Source organism: Microtus pennsylvanicus, chromosome 15 (assembly GCF_037038515.1).
Source record: "Microtus pennsylvanicus isolate mMicPen1 chromosome 15, mMicPen1.hap1, whole genome shotgun sequence".
NCBI classification, from domain to species: domain Eukaryota; kingdom Metazoa; phylum Chordata; class Mammalia; order Rodentia; family Cricetidae; genus Microtus; species Microtus pennsylvanicus.
The window spans coordinates 33697619-33712058 of NC_134593.1; the positions used below are offsets into that span (position 1 = coordinate 33697619).

General features: G+C 45.5%; 1 protein-coding gene across 4 annotated transcripts in view; it reads right to left on the reverse strand.

Moving 5' to 3' along the window:
* Lrch1 (leucine rich repeats and calponin homology domain containing 1) overlaps positions 1–14440 on the reverse strand; it is a 184990-nt gene that overhangs the window by 66451 nt on the left and 104099 nt on the right. For all 4 annotated transcript variants that reach the window (XM_075948993.1, XM_075948992.1, XM_075948996.1 and 1 more), the window contains exon 3: positions 8174–8300. In XM_075948993.1, coding sequence (XP_075805108.1) covers positions 8174–8300 — 127 coding nt within the window. The remainder of the gene's footprint in view (positions 1–8173; positions 8301–14440) is intronic.

Below are 14440 nucleotides of genomic sequence, written 5' to 3' on the forward strand. Positions count from 1 at the left end.
CCTACAAAGCTGGGAGTTTCTAGGTGAGAGGACCCCTGGACTATTCTCTCCACCTTTCTGGTGCCTACCAGAGTGCCAGATATAAGGCAGAGATGAAATTTCCAGTACCCTCTGATGTAAACATCCCATAATACTGTGGCTCCTTCTGCTTTGCAGCTGGGACCCCAGAATGTTTTAACATATCCCTCAATTTCCATGTAGGTTCCACTGGCTATTACAGAACCAAAACCAAACGCAGACTGAGAATTATCCTAATGAGGTCTAGTCATTAATAGCCCATGTTACTTATGAACCTGCAAAACATCCTTTCTCTTTAGAGGTCACCAAGGCCTTGTTACAAAATCCCCATTTCACTTTCCTTCAGACTAGATGATGCTTCACGAATCAGTCAATCCCTTGCTCACTACTTCAACCCCACAGCCAGGATCTCTTTTCGACCAGGGCTATGTCAGTCAGAGATTTCTATTTTCTAGCTTTGCTTCTGTCTCAAACCCCTCGGGTGATCCTCGTCAGTCACAAGCCTGCACAGAGGACACTTCTTCACAGAGGCACAATTTGCACCTCTGGTACAAGAGTACGAGGCCACAGTCTATGAAAATGGTGTGCACAGATTCGGTGACACATTACACTCTCCTGTCATCATAAAAGCAGGGTGAGAGGGGTTAAGGTCACAGCATCTTCAGGATGCTGTCCTTCTCCTGATCCGCAAAAGTCACACACACCTCTAGAGTTGAAGACAAATTAACAAAGCAAGAACAACAAACCTCCACCAGTACATCTGCAGAAACACAAATGAACCAGAAACAATAGATAAGAAAGTAAAATCAGAATTAGGCCATGGCCAATTCTGCCAAGGGGTCCAAAACCAAATCCTTCCTGTGAGAACTGGATCTTTCCATGTCTTAACTAAGTTATGAATCCGCAATGGGCCCATTCCAGTCTGGTTTACAACAGCCCTCACACACATGGAACCCAGGCATGCCTGAGACGGGCGTCACATCAGGTCACTGTACTCCAGACCAGGCCTGGTGCAGGAGGGTTGAGGTCAGAGGTAGAGGCAGAGCTGTGAGGAAGAATCTGGGGGGATTCTTTTCTATCTGTCGGGAGGACGTGTGTTACTGAACTACAAATTAAGCTTCTGTAATCTTATAAGCGAGCTCCACTGTTTATGGAAATCTGTCTCACTGGGAACTCAACAATTCCCACAAGTTTCAAAGATGTAATGAATATGATTTTAAAACATGAGTGGGAAACGAGAAGCTAAAGGATAACCTACACATTTAGGCGACACACTCACAGGATGCCCTGTCCTGAGATCAAACTCAGCCTTGCTCCATTCTTACAGAAAACTATATATATATCTTGCCCTGTGTCAACCGCTCCTAGTTAATTAGCATGGAAGAATGCTGGTCCCCTAAAGCCAGGTGACTCCTCCCAGCACACACCCCTAACGCTATGGCCTTATGAGCAAAACCAACTCCTGCAGGCTGTATTCAAACATACTGGTAGACATAGCACCCACTTACCCTACATAAAACAATGCTGCACCCCAAAGGCGCCTGACTTTCCACCTAAGAGACAGAAAGCCTGTGGACAAGTGTAAGCACAGCGGCCTGTGCAGATTTTGAAGTCGGCTATGTTAATGATAGTCTATATTCCTACTAGTTATGCCTCCCAATAAAACAGTAAGGAGAAAATTCCCAAGCAAATCTGTTACATAGGGGACAGACAGGCTGTGACCACTGTACACTCAATATGGTAAAACAGGGCAAGTCCTATTCCCCAGGAGCCACTGAACCTAACCAAATTTTAGAGAGGTTATGAATATCATCATTAAAATAAACCCCACAGGTAATTATGTCTAATTAGCTGAAGGAGGAGGAGGAAAAGGAGATAATAGTCTACATGTCTGGGGATGTTTTGGTTTTAAAAATGCACAAGCAATATTTCTAGAATGGCCTCATTCTCTAGAACATTTCCATGCATATTTAGGCTAAATAAGGCCTCGGGCTTTTTAAAGATTATTTTGAAAAGACAATACTTAAAAAATAAATTAAAAATAAATAGCACTGCCTTACTCCAATTAGTGAAAATTATCAGATTGTAAATTCCGCATTCACTTACTTACTAAAATATTCAAATTAATTCCTTCTGAATGTTCTATTAGCCCCAAGCTACTATGTCTCAGAGAATAACTAAGCTGAGCATCAGTGTTATAACATGACAACTGTACAACGTGAGGATCATAAGCAACTGTTACAGATATTTACCGACTTAATTCTCCTCGAAGAGAGAAGCGAATCTAATTATAACAGTATTAATACTCAAATGTAAGCTTTTCATGGACTACCCAACCCAACTCTCTTAGAGTCTAACAACGACTAGACTAACAATGCTAGACGACGCTTGTAAACGGAGCAGCAGAGGAAGGTCTATTGAGAAGTCAGGTTTCTATGTAGCTGGTGGGAAAGCAAATTATCAGCAGTCTCCAGGCATCACGGAACCATGCCCTTCTGCAGAGATGCCTTTTGTATGCCTCTCTGAGCGACTTTCGGCAAGTGTCTTACTCTCAGCGAGCTCACAGACAGGGAGCAACGAGCACCCAAGCACCGAGCATCGGTTTGTAAAAGGCACCAACTGCCAAGCCTGCTGACTTCAGCTCAGTCCCTGGCCCCTGGAAACCACATGGCGGAAGGAGGGCACTCACTTTCCCGAGTTTCCTGACTTGCACAAGCCAAACGAACAAGTAAATAAATGAGTGTTAAATAATCCTAATTTCCTCTCAGCACCAGAATTCACTGACTGGCTAAACAAGAAATAATGGACTCAGTGATGTCAGTTTTCAGTAATAAAACAACCCTCAGTGCCTACAGTAAGAACGTGAAAAAAGAAGAGGATATTGTATATTAATTTAAACCCGAACCCTTCCAAGCGACCTTTGATGTGATAAATCTCCTAACACCCTTGTCTCTCTAATGTGACCCTTCACCTCAGGCCTCTCTGCGTATACCACAAACGCATGCTTCATGTCCTGTAGTTGATAAGTAAATAGGCAGAAATGGAAACCACAGCAGAGCCCTGAGCAACTCCTGGGTTTCCACAGGAACCAGAGGGGTCAAAGACATTTCCAGAGACCGCTAATGGACAAATGATACAGCAGGCGCATTGCCACACAATCCCACACTTAACTCAGAGGCAGGAGCATTAGCCATAAAATAATGGGGGAGGGCTCTATTCAGAAGTCTGTCATTCGCCCTTTAGCTCAGATTCCCAAGAAAAACCCAACAGTTCATGAAAAGAGAATTTAAAAAACTGTGTGTAGAGGTAGGGCCTGGAAACATATCTTCCAACCAGAATGACTGTGGCCAGCCGGGTAGGCGTATAAAGGCAGGTTTCCAAATCAGGCTTGGGTTCTTTTGCACGGACAACAGGATGCTCATGTGGTGAGGGAGTGGGAGACAACAGAACCGAGAAAAAGCAAACAAGGCCAGCAAGCCACTTAGCAGTGGGAAGCTCCTGAGCCTTTGGCAAATGTGTCATCCATAAAAGGCCCCAACTTTACTGAGCTCTTAGTATGCTTGCTCAAACCGTTAGCATGTTTTCTGGTATGCTTCACAGCTGTCGGTTAACTATAACACATGGCATTTACAATAGCGCCGCTCACCAAACACACCTCATCATTTAGCCGGACTGCACAGAAAAAAAGAACCATGTCTTCAGAGATGACTTAGCCAGTGAAACTCTGGTAGGAGCATTGAGTCTGCACCTCCAGCAATCACGTAAAAATCTGGGCACAACATCAGCTGCCTGTAATCCAAGCCCTGGTGGGCAGAGATCAGAGGATTCCCGAGGCTGGCTGGCAGACCAGTCTAGCTCAGGTTCAGAGAGAGGGCCCAGCTCAGAAAACAAGGCAGAGGGGCTGGTGTGATGGCTTGGGAGGAGCACGCGCAGCCGGAGGACCAGAGTCACATCTCCAGCACCAATCTTAAAGGCCAGGCGTGATGGTGTACCTGTCAACTCCCGCACTGGGGTGGAAGGCTGAGAGAGGACTGCTGGGGCCCGCCGAAAAATAGCAAGTTCTGGTGTCTATGGAAGATCCTGTCTCGTGGGAATACAGCAGAAAGTGATGGAGAATACCTAACATCCTTCTCCGGCCTCCCATGCACACGCACAGACAGATCTTACCATGTGTATATACATACATGCACACACTATACCGCCCCCCCCCAACACCTTGTTTTGAATAAGTTTGAAATATTTGAATGAGTTAAATGGGATTTAGTTGAAACGTCTACAGATCCCCAAAAACCTGACCAGGTTCTATAGTAAGAAAAGATTCAAACATGTCCATTTGTCCACAGTCATCAGGAGAATACCTCCTGCTCACCTGCAAGTCATGACTTGCCACAGCTTTATTAAGAATGTCACAGCAAACTAAACTCTGGAGTTCCAGAAGAAGAAAACAGTCCTTCTAAAGTAGTCGCTCATCTACAGTCTAGGTAGAGAGGGGCTGCCTTGGGCTTTAGACTATATGTCACCTACCATCCACCTATCAACAATATCTAATATATATATTATATAACACCTAATATATTATATAGAGATACACACACCTATCTACCTACCTAACAACCTACCTACTGACCTACGTACCTATCTATATATCTATCTATATCAACTTGACACAAACTAGTGTCATCAGAGGAAGGAGCCTCTGTTGAGGAAATGCCTCCATGAGATCCAGCTGTAAGGCACTTTCTCATTTAGTGATCAATGGGGGAAGGCCCAGCCTATGGTAGGTGGTGCCATCCCTGGGCAGTTAGTCCTGGGTTCTATAAGAAGGTAGGTTGAGCAAGCTGTGTGAAACAAACCAACAAGCAGCACCCCTCCATGGCCTCTGCCTCCAGGATCCTGCTCTGCTTGAGTTCCTATCCTGATTTCCTTCCATGATAAACAGCAATGCTGAAGTATAAGCCAAAGAAACCCTTTCCTCCCCATGAGTTTTTTGGTCATGGTGTTGGTCACGGCAATAGAAACCCTACTAAGACACTATCTTTGTAGTTCTGGGAATGTAAACTAGAGAGGCACACATGCCAAGCAAGTGTTGTAGCACTGAGCTCAATCCTGTCGTGGACTTTAATCAGACACAAACCTTCATCCCCTTTGGTAGACAGCTTCAAAAGCAACTCTCAACTGTAACACGTAAACATGCCTTCCTCGGTTCTGAGGCTTTATGAAACGATGCCGGTAAATGTACTAGACAACAGCCTGATAGAAGTGGATGCTGAGCAAATGTTAGTTTTCTCTCTTTCCCTTCCCCACAAATCAGCACTCACATATATACAGTATCTATGTTGAAAGAGACGGTGAGGAAACCATTTAGAGTGGGCAAGGAGTTCTGAATATTCTAGATGACTAATATCAATAGTGAGCCTAAAAGGACCAGTTAGGACTCCATAAATGCACCAGGGACTGAATCAAGGTGGAAGTACAAGAGACTGGCTGTGCAGGGTGTTGGCTGTGCAGGGTGATGGCTGTGCAGGGTGTTGGCTGTGCAGGGTGATGGCTGTGGTAGGTGATGGCTGTGGTAGGTGTTGGCTGTGGTAGGTGATGGCTGTGCAGGGTGTTGGCTGTGCAGGGTGTTGGCTGTGCAGGGTGTTGGCTGTGCTAGGTGGTTGCTGTGCTAGGTGGTCGCTGTACTGGGTGATGGCTGTGCAGGGTGTTGGCTGTGCTAGGTGATGGCTGTGCTAGGTGATGGCTGTGCTAGGTGATGGCTGTGCAGGGTGTTGGCTGTGCAGGGTGTTGGCTGTGCAAGGCAATGGCTGACTTGGGGCACTGTTTGTCTTAAGACTCTTGGGTATCGCGATGCGATGGAAAGGCTAAAATGACATTTTGCAGCTTGATTTCCTTGCAAACAGAAGAAGGAACCACTGTGTTCCTTCTGAAGGCTGAAGTGTGTGGTCTCTGTTCCTAAAGTGCACATGAAGTCTGGAATGTTCGTCCACACTTAAGAGAAGTGGGCATGATTCTATTCCAAACACTCTGATGTGAAAATGTTTGGAAACAGCCTTTCCAAAACAGCCAGCAAACAATGCTGAATGAGAGTCCAGGGGGCTGAGCGGTTTCCTCGGCACTCAAGCCTTAAATGGTGAGTTTTCTGCATGCTCAGGGAGTGCCCAACTTTACTTTTTTTTTTTTTTAACAAATTGGTAATCTGTAACTACAAAAACAAAAGCCTCCTGTTCAAATACGACATCTAGCTCTCCAGGGAACTCCTTCCCAATTGATAACTAAAAATATCTTGACATGACGTGGTTAGCTATAGCAACACTACTATTTTAAGCTAAATAAATATATAAATAAATAAAACTAAATCAAAGATAAATGAGAAGGAAAGGAAAATTAATCTATTTTTAGTGTATGACCTTAACCGAGGCAGGCCACATCACCCCTTTGTGGTTAAAGGGGAAAATCTGTTAGTAAATCTCACCTACTTCATAAATAAATGTTGTGGTTTTTGAATGCCACAGTGCACACGTGGAGGTCAGAGGAGAGCTGTGGGAGCTGGTTCTCTCCTTCCACCATGCAGGTCCAAAGGATTTGAACTCAAGTTATTGGGCTTGGTGACAAATTCTTTTCCCCACTGAGCCAACTGACTGCATCCCCTCGAAAATGCTTTTTACTAAAAGTATCCTTGCCCAGACCCAGGGACAACAGAACTTAACACAGTAAGGCCTCAGAGCTGTCACAGGAAAGTGGTGGCCCAGCCTCGGTAGCAGTGAGACCCAGTGTGCGGCAGATCCTACGTGTGGCAACTGACCCCTGAAAGATGCACACTGGACTTGGTAGGAAAGGCTCAGTACAAACAGAAGGGTACAGACAGACAGATCTCAATAGCTTTCCGTCATACATACAGGGATCATAGTTGCCTCTCTAGAGTTAAATATAATATCACAGAAAGGACTTTCTCTTGTTTCTTTTAACTGTTTAAACATGGCCGCTGCTACATTTAAACCACATTTTTTTTTGGTTTGCTTTGGATGTCTGCTGAACAGTGCCAATGATGAGAGTGTTTCAGCTCAAATTCCCATGAGCGGTGAATTTCCATATATCATTGTCTCGCAGGCCTGGGTACCATCTTTTGGTCAAGAGGTCAAGAGCCTGGATGATACCACTGCTACAATCTACTGGGGCTCTGACATTCTGTAATTTGTGGGTCTGAGGAGATAGGACTGTGACAGTACTAAGGTGTGGGACAGGACCTGGGATGAAGGGACACCCTAGCCAAGATCAGCTCGCAGCATAATGGACCCACAGCTTATATCCAGGATTGGAGACAGCACTGTTCCACATATGCCAAACTCCATACAGAATCACAGCTATTTCTGCTCTTTGACGTCTTTAAGTATGGCGTCCTACCTTAGATAGTAGAGATTTTTTCTGACGTAACCATACTTTTTTTGGATGTAAATGCGATCTGCAAAAATCATGTCGCTATGATGCCACAACCTGCCAACTTCAAAACTGCAAGGCCTGTAAAATTCAGGTGTAATCCACAGGATTTCAGGACCCATAGCCCAGCACTGCACGGCTGTCACTACCATGTCTCCCCATTTAATGACTTTATCACACACCTCCAGGATAGGCGCCTGCTGTAGTTTCCATGTTGGTCCTAGGGGCTCACACACTTAAGTCTTCAGTGTGATGGTGGTAGGAGGTAGGGGATCCTTTAAGGAGGGAGCCTAGCGGGACGTGATCAGACCATTTCCTTATACAGGGTTATCACAGTGCTTGCGGGATCCCAGTAAGGGCCAATGACTGTGGACCATTATAAACGCATAAAACTGGTCCTTCCCTCTGCTTGGCGCCCTGTCTAGTCACATGCTCTCTCCCTTGCTCATTTGCTCCCACCATGATGCCATCAGCTGTAGATAAGGAAATTCATCAGCAGAGGTCAAACAGGTAAGGCCAGCTTGGTCATGAACTTTCAGCCTCCAACACTGCGATCTACACAACCTGCTTTATAAAATTCCCAATCTCAGGTATTTGTTATAGTGGTGGGAAAGGATGGTTATAGCCTTCTCCCTGCCCATCTATAACCAAGTTCTTCAGAAGACCTTTAACGGTTAGGATCAGTTAGCAAAGAAGAGCGTCTTAGAAATCAATAACATACCAACTCCATTAACTGTTTGAGCTGACCTATCTCTTCAGGCAGTGATCCCAGCTTGTTGTTACTCGCGATTAAGACTTTGAGAGGCAGACCACACAGGCAGGCGGGCAGGGCAGACAGCTGATTGCGGCTGTAAAGACAATACAACAAGAATACATGTAAACAGAAAGGCCACTTCATGATGCTGCCTGTGAGCGGGTTCTCTGGCTGGCAAGTGCATTTTTCTCTGGGTTATTTAAGATAAGGGCTCCCTATGTAACCCTGGGGGCCGTGGCATCCCTCCACAATCTAAGCCGGCTCTAAATATAAGATCTTCTGCCTCTGCCTCATAGCCAGAGGCACCATGCCCATCTGTGAACATGAGAAGATATTTTATAAATGTAAAAACTCTAATGCTTCTGTCTATGAAATCACTCAAATTATTAAGTGCACAAGAAAAAAAAAACACATTAAAAAAGAATGGAGGAGTGGACAGACAAGATTGAATAACAAATATCAAAATGCAATTTGGCAACTACATTGAGATTTAATCTTACACCAACCAGAATGGCCAAGATTGGTAAAACCAAACGACAGGTCATGCTGGCAAGGATATAGAAAGAAAGGGGACTGCTCACCCACTGCTGGTGGGACTGCATACTTGGAGAGCCACTAGGGAAAGCAGTACGGTACTTCCTCAGGAGGATGGGACTTGATCTATCTCAAGAACCAGCTAGCCAACTCTTGGGCATATTCTCAAAGGATGCTTCATCCTAACACAGTGACACCTGCTCACCCATATTCACTGTTACTCCATTCATAATAGCCAGAAAGTGGAAATTACCTAGATGTCCCTCAACAGAGGAAGGAATAATGAAAATGTGGTACATCTGCACAATGGACTATTACTCAGATGTTTAAAAATAAAAATAAAATCAGGAAATCCGCAGGTAAATGGATTGAGCTAGTAAGAATCATTCTGAATGAAGTATCCCAAGCCCAAAAGAACAAATACTGTCTGTGTTTGCACATATGTGGATGTTAGCTATTAGGTCTTCGATAAGCAGAATACAATCCATATAACCACAGTGGTTAGGTATAGAGCAAGGGACTATGGAGAAAGGAAGGATCTCCCTAGGAAAAAGAAATAATACGTATTGACTGGGGGATGGGGATGGAACAGGAGCATCAAACAGGGAGGAAAAAGAAACGTGGCATAAGGGAGGGAATGTGGGAGGGGCAACAGCTAACTCTAAGGGCCATTTGAGGGGTCATATAAAAATCTATGGCAGTAGAAGCTTCTTAAAATATACACTAATGTGGAAAAAATCTAAATGGAAGCATCAAATGGCCAGGAGACAAAGCTACAACAAAACATCTCTAGCCACCAAGGGAAACTTTCAGTGTCAGGAAGAGGTTATATCTCATCTGAGTTACTGGGCATAAGAGCCCCATGGAAACCCATACCCAAGCCAGGCTATTACCAAGGTTACTGAGAGTAAGGTCAATTGCTGGAGATAACACCAACACAACTCACTGAACACGGAGAAGCCTAGCTGGTGCCTGCCTAGCGCCTTCATCCCTATTGCCTAGTGCCATGGTACTGGAGAGTAGTACTCTGCTTGCTACCAAAAGAGCAAAGTCAAAACCAACCCAGCTATAAAACCTTCAGTCTACAGTGGTGACCTGCGGGCAAGATACACTGGTACAGCAGAAGTACAAAAGTTCGGGGAGTAACCAACCTCTCTCTCACTGGATTTAAGGCCCACTCCAGAGAGGGAACACAGACATGATACTGCTCCAGTGGCCAACAACCTGATACCAGATAAGCCATGAACCTGGGGGAAAACCAAATTGTTCTGCTAAAGGACTGTAGCAATACAATGGCTCCTAACAACCTTCCACTGTACTCAGAGATCAGCGCCTAGCTCAGCCATCATCAGAGAGGCTTCCTCCTGCAGCAGAAGGCAACAAAGCCAGAGACCCACAACTGGAAACTGTGCAGAGAGTAAGAGACTCTGATACACTCTGTCCTGAATGGGATGTCAACATCAAATCCTTCCGGTCAGGGCTAGGGAACCCCACAGAAGAGGGGGCAGAAGGATCGCAAGAGCCAGAGGGGGTGGAAGATACCAAGGAAACAGGTCGTGGAGACACAACAGGCCTGACACACAGAGGACTTCTGAGACCATGGCAGCATGCACAGGGCTTGGACAAGTCTAAGCCAGATGGGGTCCCAGTAGCAAGCGGGGAAGTAGACACAAGCCCCTACCCCAACCCAGAAACTCTCTCCAATTGATAAGTGTTTGCAACAGAAAAATTAACATTCTCCAATGGAGTCTCAATGGATGTTCAAACCACTTTTAAGGAAGGTCCCATGCCCAGCAGTAGAAGGCCAACACAAAATGACCTGAAGAATGTTTCTAGAAGTCCTTTTTCTTTTCTTTTCTTTTTTGGTCTCATAATGCTTAGTCTGAACAATATTTTTTTTAACCTTACAGGTATTTTGCTCATATATTATGGTTTCCAGTTTGGGATTTTTAAGGCATTCTATATATGTGGATGTGTGTGTTTCTGTGTCTACATGTGTTTCTTGGGCTTTTTCTTTGGCTTGTGTTGTTTTTTATTTGTTTGTTTGTTTGTCTGTTTATGCCTGTACATTTGTTGGTTTTTATCTTATTTTTTTATTTTTTACTTACTTATTTTTTAGAAGCCTATTTGTTTTCTAAAGAGAAAGAACAAGAAAGAGCATGGATTTAGGTGTGGGGAGGTGAGAAGGATCTGGAAGTGGCTGAGGGATGGAAGACTATAATCAAAACATATTGTGTAAAAAACTATTTCCAATTTTTTAAAATTACCATTAATTTTTTTTAAAAGAAAACAATTTACAATTCTGAAAAAAATGGAATCTGACAGAGAAAATGAGCTCGGGGTCCTGAAGCAGAGTCGGGTGAGTCAAGAGTCCAACACCTGTCTGTCATATATTTCAGATCAGTGACGGACTGACTGGAAGGTTTCCACGAACAGATGACCGCTGCTTAAGGACGGGAAGATGCTAGGCACCAGGCACAACCACTTCACTGGTATGCGTATCAAATCACCACTCCGCAGCTCACAACTCTCCCCAAGTCCTAGGCATGCATTATAAACACAAACATGCACACACACACACACACACACGGGGTGGGGGGGCTGGCCTTGGCAGGAGGCGGACTTTGCACAGTAGGGTACCATGGAGCTCCTTGAACAGGACAGAAGGAGACTGAAGGACAACCTTTCCCCAAACCAAGACCAAGGGAAGCAGGTGCTGCTACAGCTCAGGTAGTCCCCAAAGGTCCAGAGCTACAGGATGCCTCTTAACAGCCCACCACCAGCTAGGCAGTGGTGATGCACGCCTTTAATCCCAGCACTCAGGAGGCAGAGGCAGGCAGATTGCTGTGATTTCGAGGTTAGTCTGATCTACACAGTGAGTTCCAGGACAGCCAGGGCTACACCGAGAAACCCTGTCTCAAAACAAACAAACAAACAAAGCACACCACCTCCTAAGAACACAACGCTGCTCTTGCCGTGATGTAGCGCCTCGCAACAGGCACAAAAGCAATGGTGTCTACGGACTAGATTGGAACTTCTAAAGGAAAGACAACGCAAACCTTTCGTCTTTTAAAGTTGATTTTCTCGATTGCTTTGTTACATGGACAGACCATTGTCTGAGCGATGTCACTGTCCTCTCCTGACAACATATACAGGAAATTCAGTCAGACAGGACAAATACTCCAAAAGCACTGCTTGGCCATTTTTTAAAAAGCACATTTTGAATTTGCTGCTAGATTTCTTTTTTAAATGTTTACAAATGTTTTGCCCAAGAACATGTACCGCATGAGTACAGGGGTCCGGAGAGAACTTCGGATCCCCTGGTACTGGAAGACTGTAAACCACCATGTGGGTGCTGGGAACTGACCCTGGATCCTCTGGAAGCACAGCGCTGAGCCATCTCTCCAGCACTCGAGATGTTTTAACATTCGTTTTAATCACGAAGAGGGAGAGAGGCGCTGGGGGTGAAAAGTAAGACATAGCCATGTGCATGGGTGCGGCTTCTCAAAGGCGAGTCACTGTTGGTCAGGAGAGAATTGCTGCAACCTCTAAGTCAGTGGGTGGAGTTCTGATGCTTGACTCAGCTGCACAGTTTAAACAAGAGTGGCTACAACTGCAGTCAGCTTGAGTAGCTGCAAGGGGGCTGGGGAAAAGGCGAAAGGATGCCTGGAAGCCAGGCTTCAGCTTCCCAGAGTAGCCGACAAAGTCTGAAGGGAGTTTTGCTCCTCTCTGCACGAAGAGCTCACACAGAAGTCTCTGAACTTCCTACTGCCGGCGTTTAGTTTTCTAACTTAGAGAAAGAGTCCACTAAAGAAACCTTGTTGCCCCTCCACACGTCCCTGTCAGTCCTTTAGCTCAGCCTCCTCCCCCACACAAATCGCCTCTGTCCTGCCACCAACCACAGAGACAGTTCCTCTGATTTTCTTTCCCCGTTATTCTGCAGATGAAGCCAATGGCGTGTGGTTGCGACTGGTAAAAACTTCCACGTGTCTGTGCGCACATGCGTAACATTTCAGTGCCATGCCCCGTGCATGCATATTTACAGGCAAAAACATCTGGAAGTCACAATAAGAAAGATTTCTAACCTATCAAAATATCATTAGCAAGCGCTTAGGGGTATCTAAAAAAGTGGTTTTTATTTTTCCTTTGCACAGTTTGCAATATTTTCTGAAATTCCTACAAGGACTTTGATAATCAGAAAAGAACCATCCTACAACAAGATAAACTGGATTAGACGCTCCTCGCATGGGTGTTTCTATATATGAAAACTCCCTGAGATACGTACGTACCCCATGCCCTGCTATCCTAGAGATTCTACCTCCCCTGTATACAGCAAGGAGGAATCTGGGCACCAAAGGGCATCTTTAACCTATGGGCTCAGAAAAAGCAGGCGCTGTGCTAAGCACCTATCTAATCGAGGCCCTCCCTTAACCAACACCTCAGTATGACTCCTCCTGCAGGCAGTAGCTGCCCAGCTAACTATCAGGGAGAGAAAGAGCACATTGGCAATTTCTCCCATGGCCCAGATCTGCAAGAAAGCTATTTCCAAGTGGGCAGAGGAGCTTTCCCATAAAGGACCAGCAGAAGAGAGAAGGTGGGGGCCCCCTCTAGAAAAACAGACTATGACACTCTTCCAGGCTCTAAGGATAGAGGGAGTGGCCACCAGCCTTCTCTCAGTCCTCCCACAGACCTCTCCCACCTAGAAAGGACCCGTTAAGGAAACTGGTTGGATAAGGGTCCCCTTGGTGCTCTGCAGGCTTTTCTCAGCTCTGAGAAGGGCGCTGTAGCCATCACCTCTATAAAAGAGAACTCGGTTATTAAAAGGTGACGAGTAAATAATTCACAACATAATTTGTGATTGTGAAATATTTATAAATGTGTCCACTGGGCATGGTGGCACACACCTATAATCTGACACTTAGGAGGGGACACCCGGGTTACAGAGTGAGACCTGGTTTCAAAAAGCGGAACAGGGGCTGGAAAGGGCTCAGCTGTTAAAAAAAAGGCTAAGCTCACAACCAAAACTGTAAACAAGCAGAACAGTTTATAAACATCCTATTTCACTAAGTGAGGACGGGCCCAAAAGAAAGTTAACAAGGCAATTCCCTTAGCATGGAAGTATCTCTCAACCCCCTGCTGAAGAGAGGATTATGGGGGAGAGGGGTGTTAAGTCTGGAGCGTAGCCCCCAGGCCCTGGCATCCATCCTAGCCCCGCTGGCCTGGGAGTTGCACTGCTCCGGATTCCAAATCCCAGGACCACTCCCACAGGGTATTTAAGTGGGCTCCCAGGGGAGAAACACATGGTTCTGGGTTTGCATGGGCTTCCTACTGTCCTGTCTCCACGCCATGTCCTCGGCTACCCAAGAGTGCAGTACTTAATAAAACCATGGGCATTTTGATTTGGCTTGATTTGACCTAATTGGATTTCTCTGCGCCAGCGGAGCTGCCCTTCTTTTTATTTTTGACTTAACAGGGGGAGATGGATATTTCCAGAAATTTCTACTTTCCGATGCACACTGAAATCTTTCCAATACTGTTACAGGTCTCACCACCTAACCAGGCCAGCGCCACAAGCGACAAGGTCATTACCACCACACCAAACACCAGGCTAAGAAGGCTCTGCTCTTCGGGCTCAACCTCCCGGGAGTTGTTTGAGGGCCACTGCTAGCTAGCTTCAGGCAGAACACGGGCTAAGCCTCT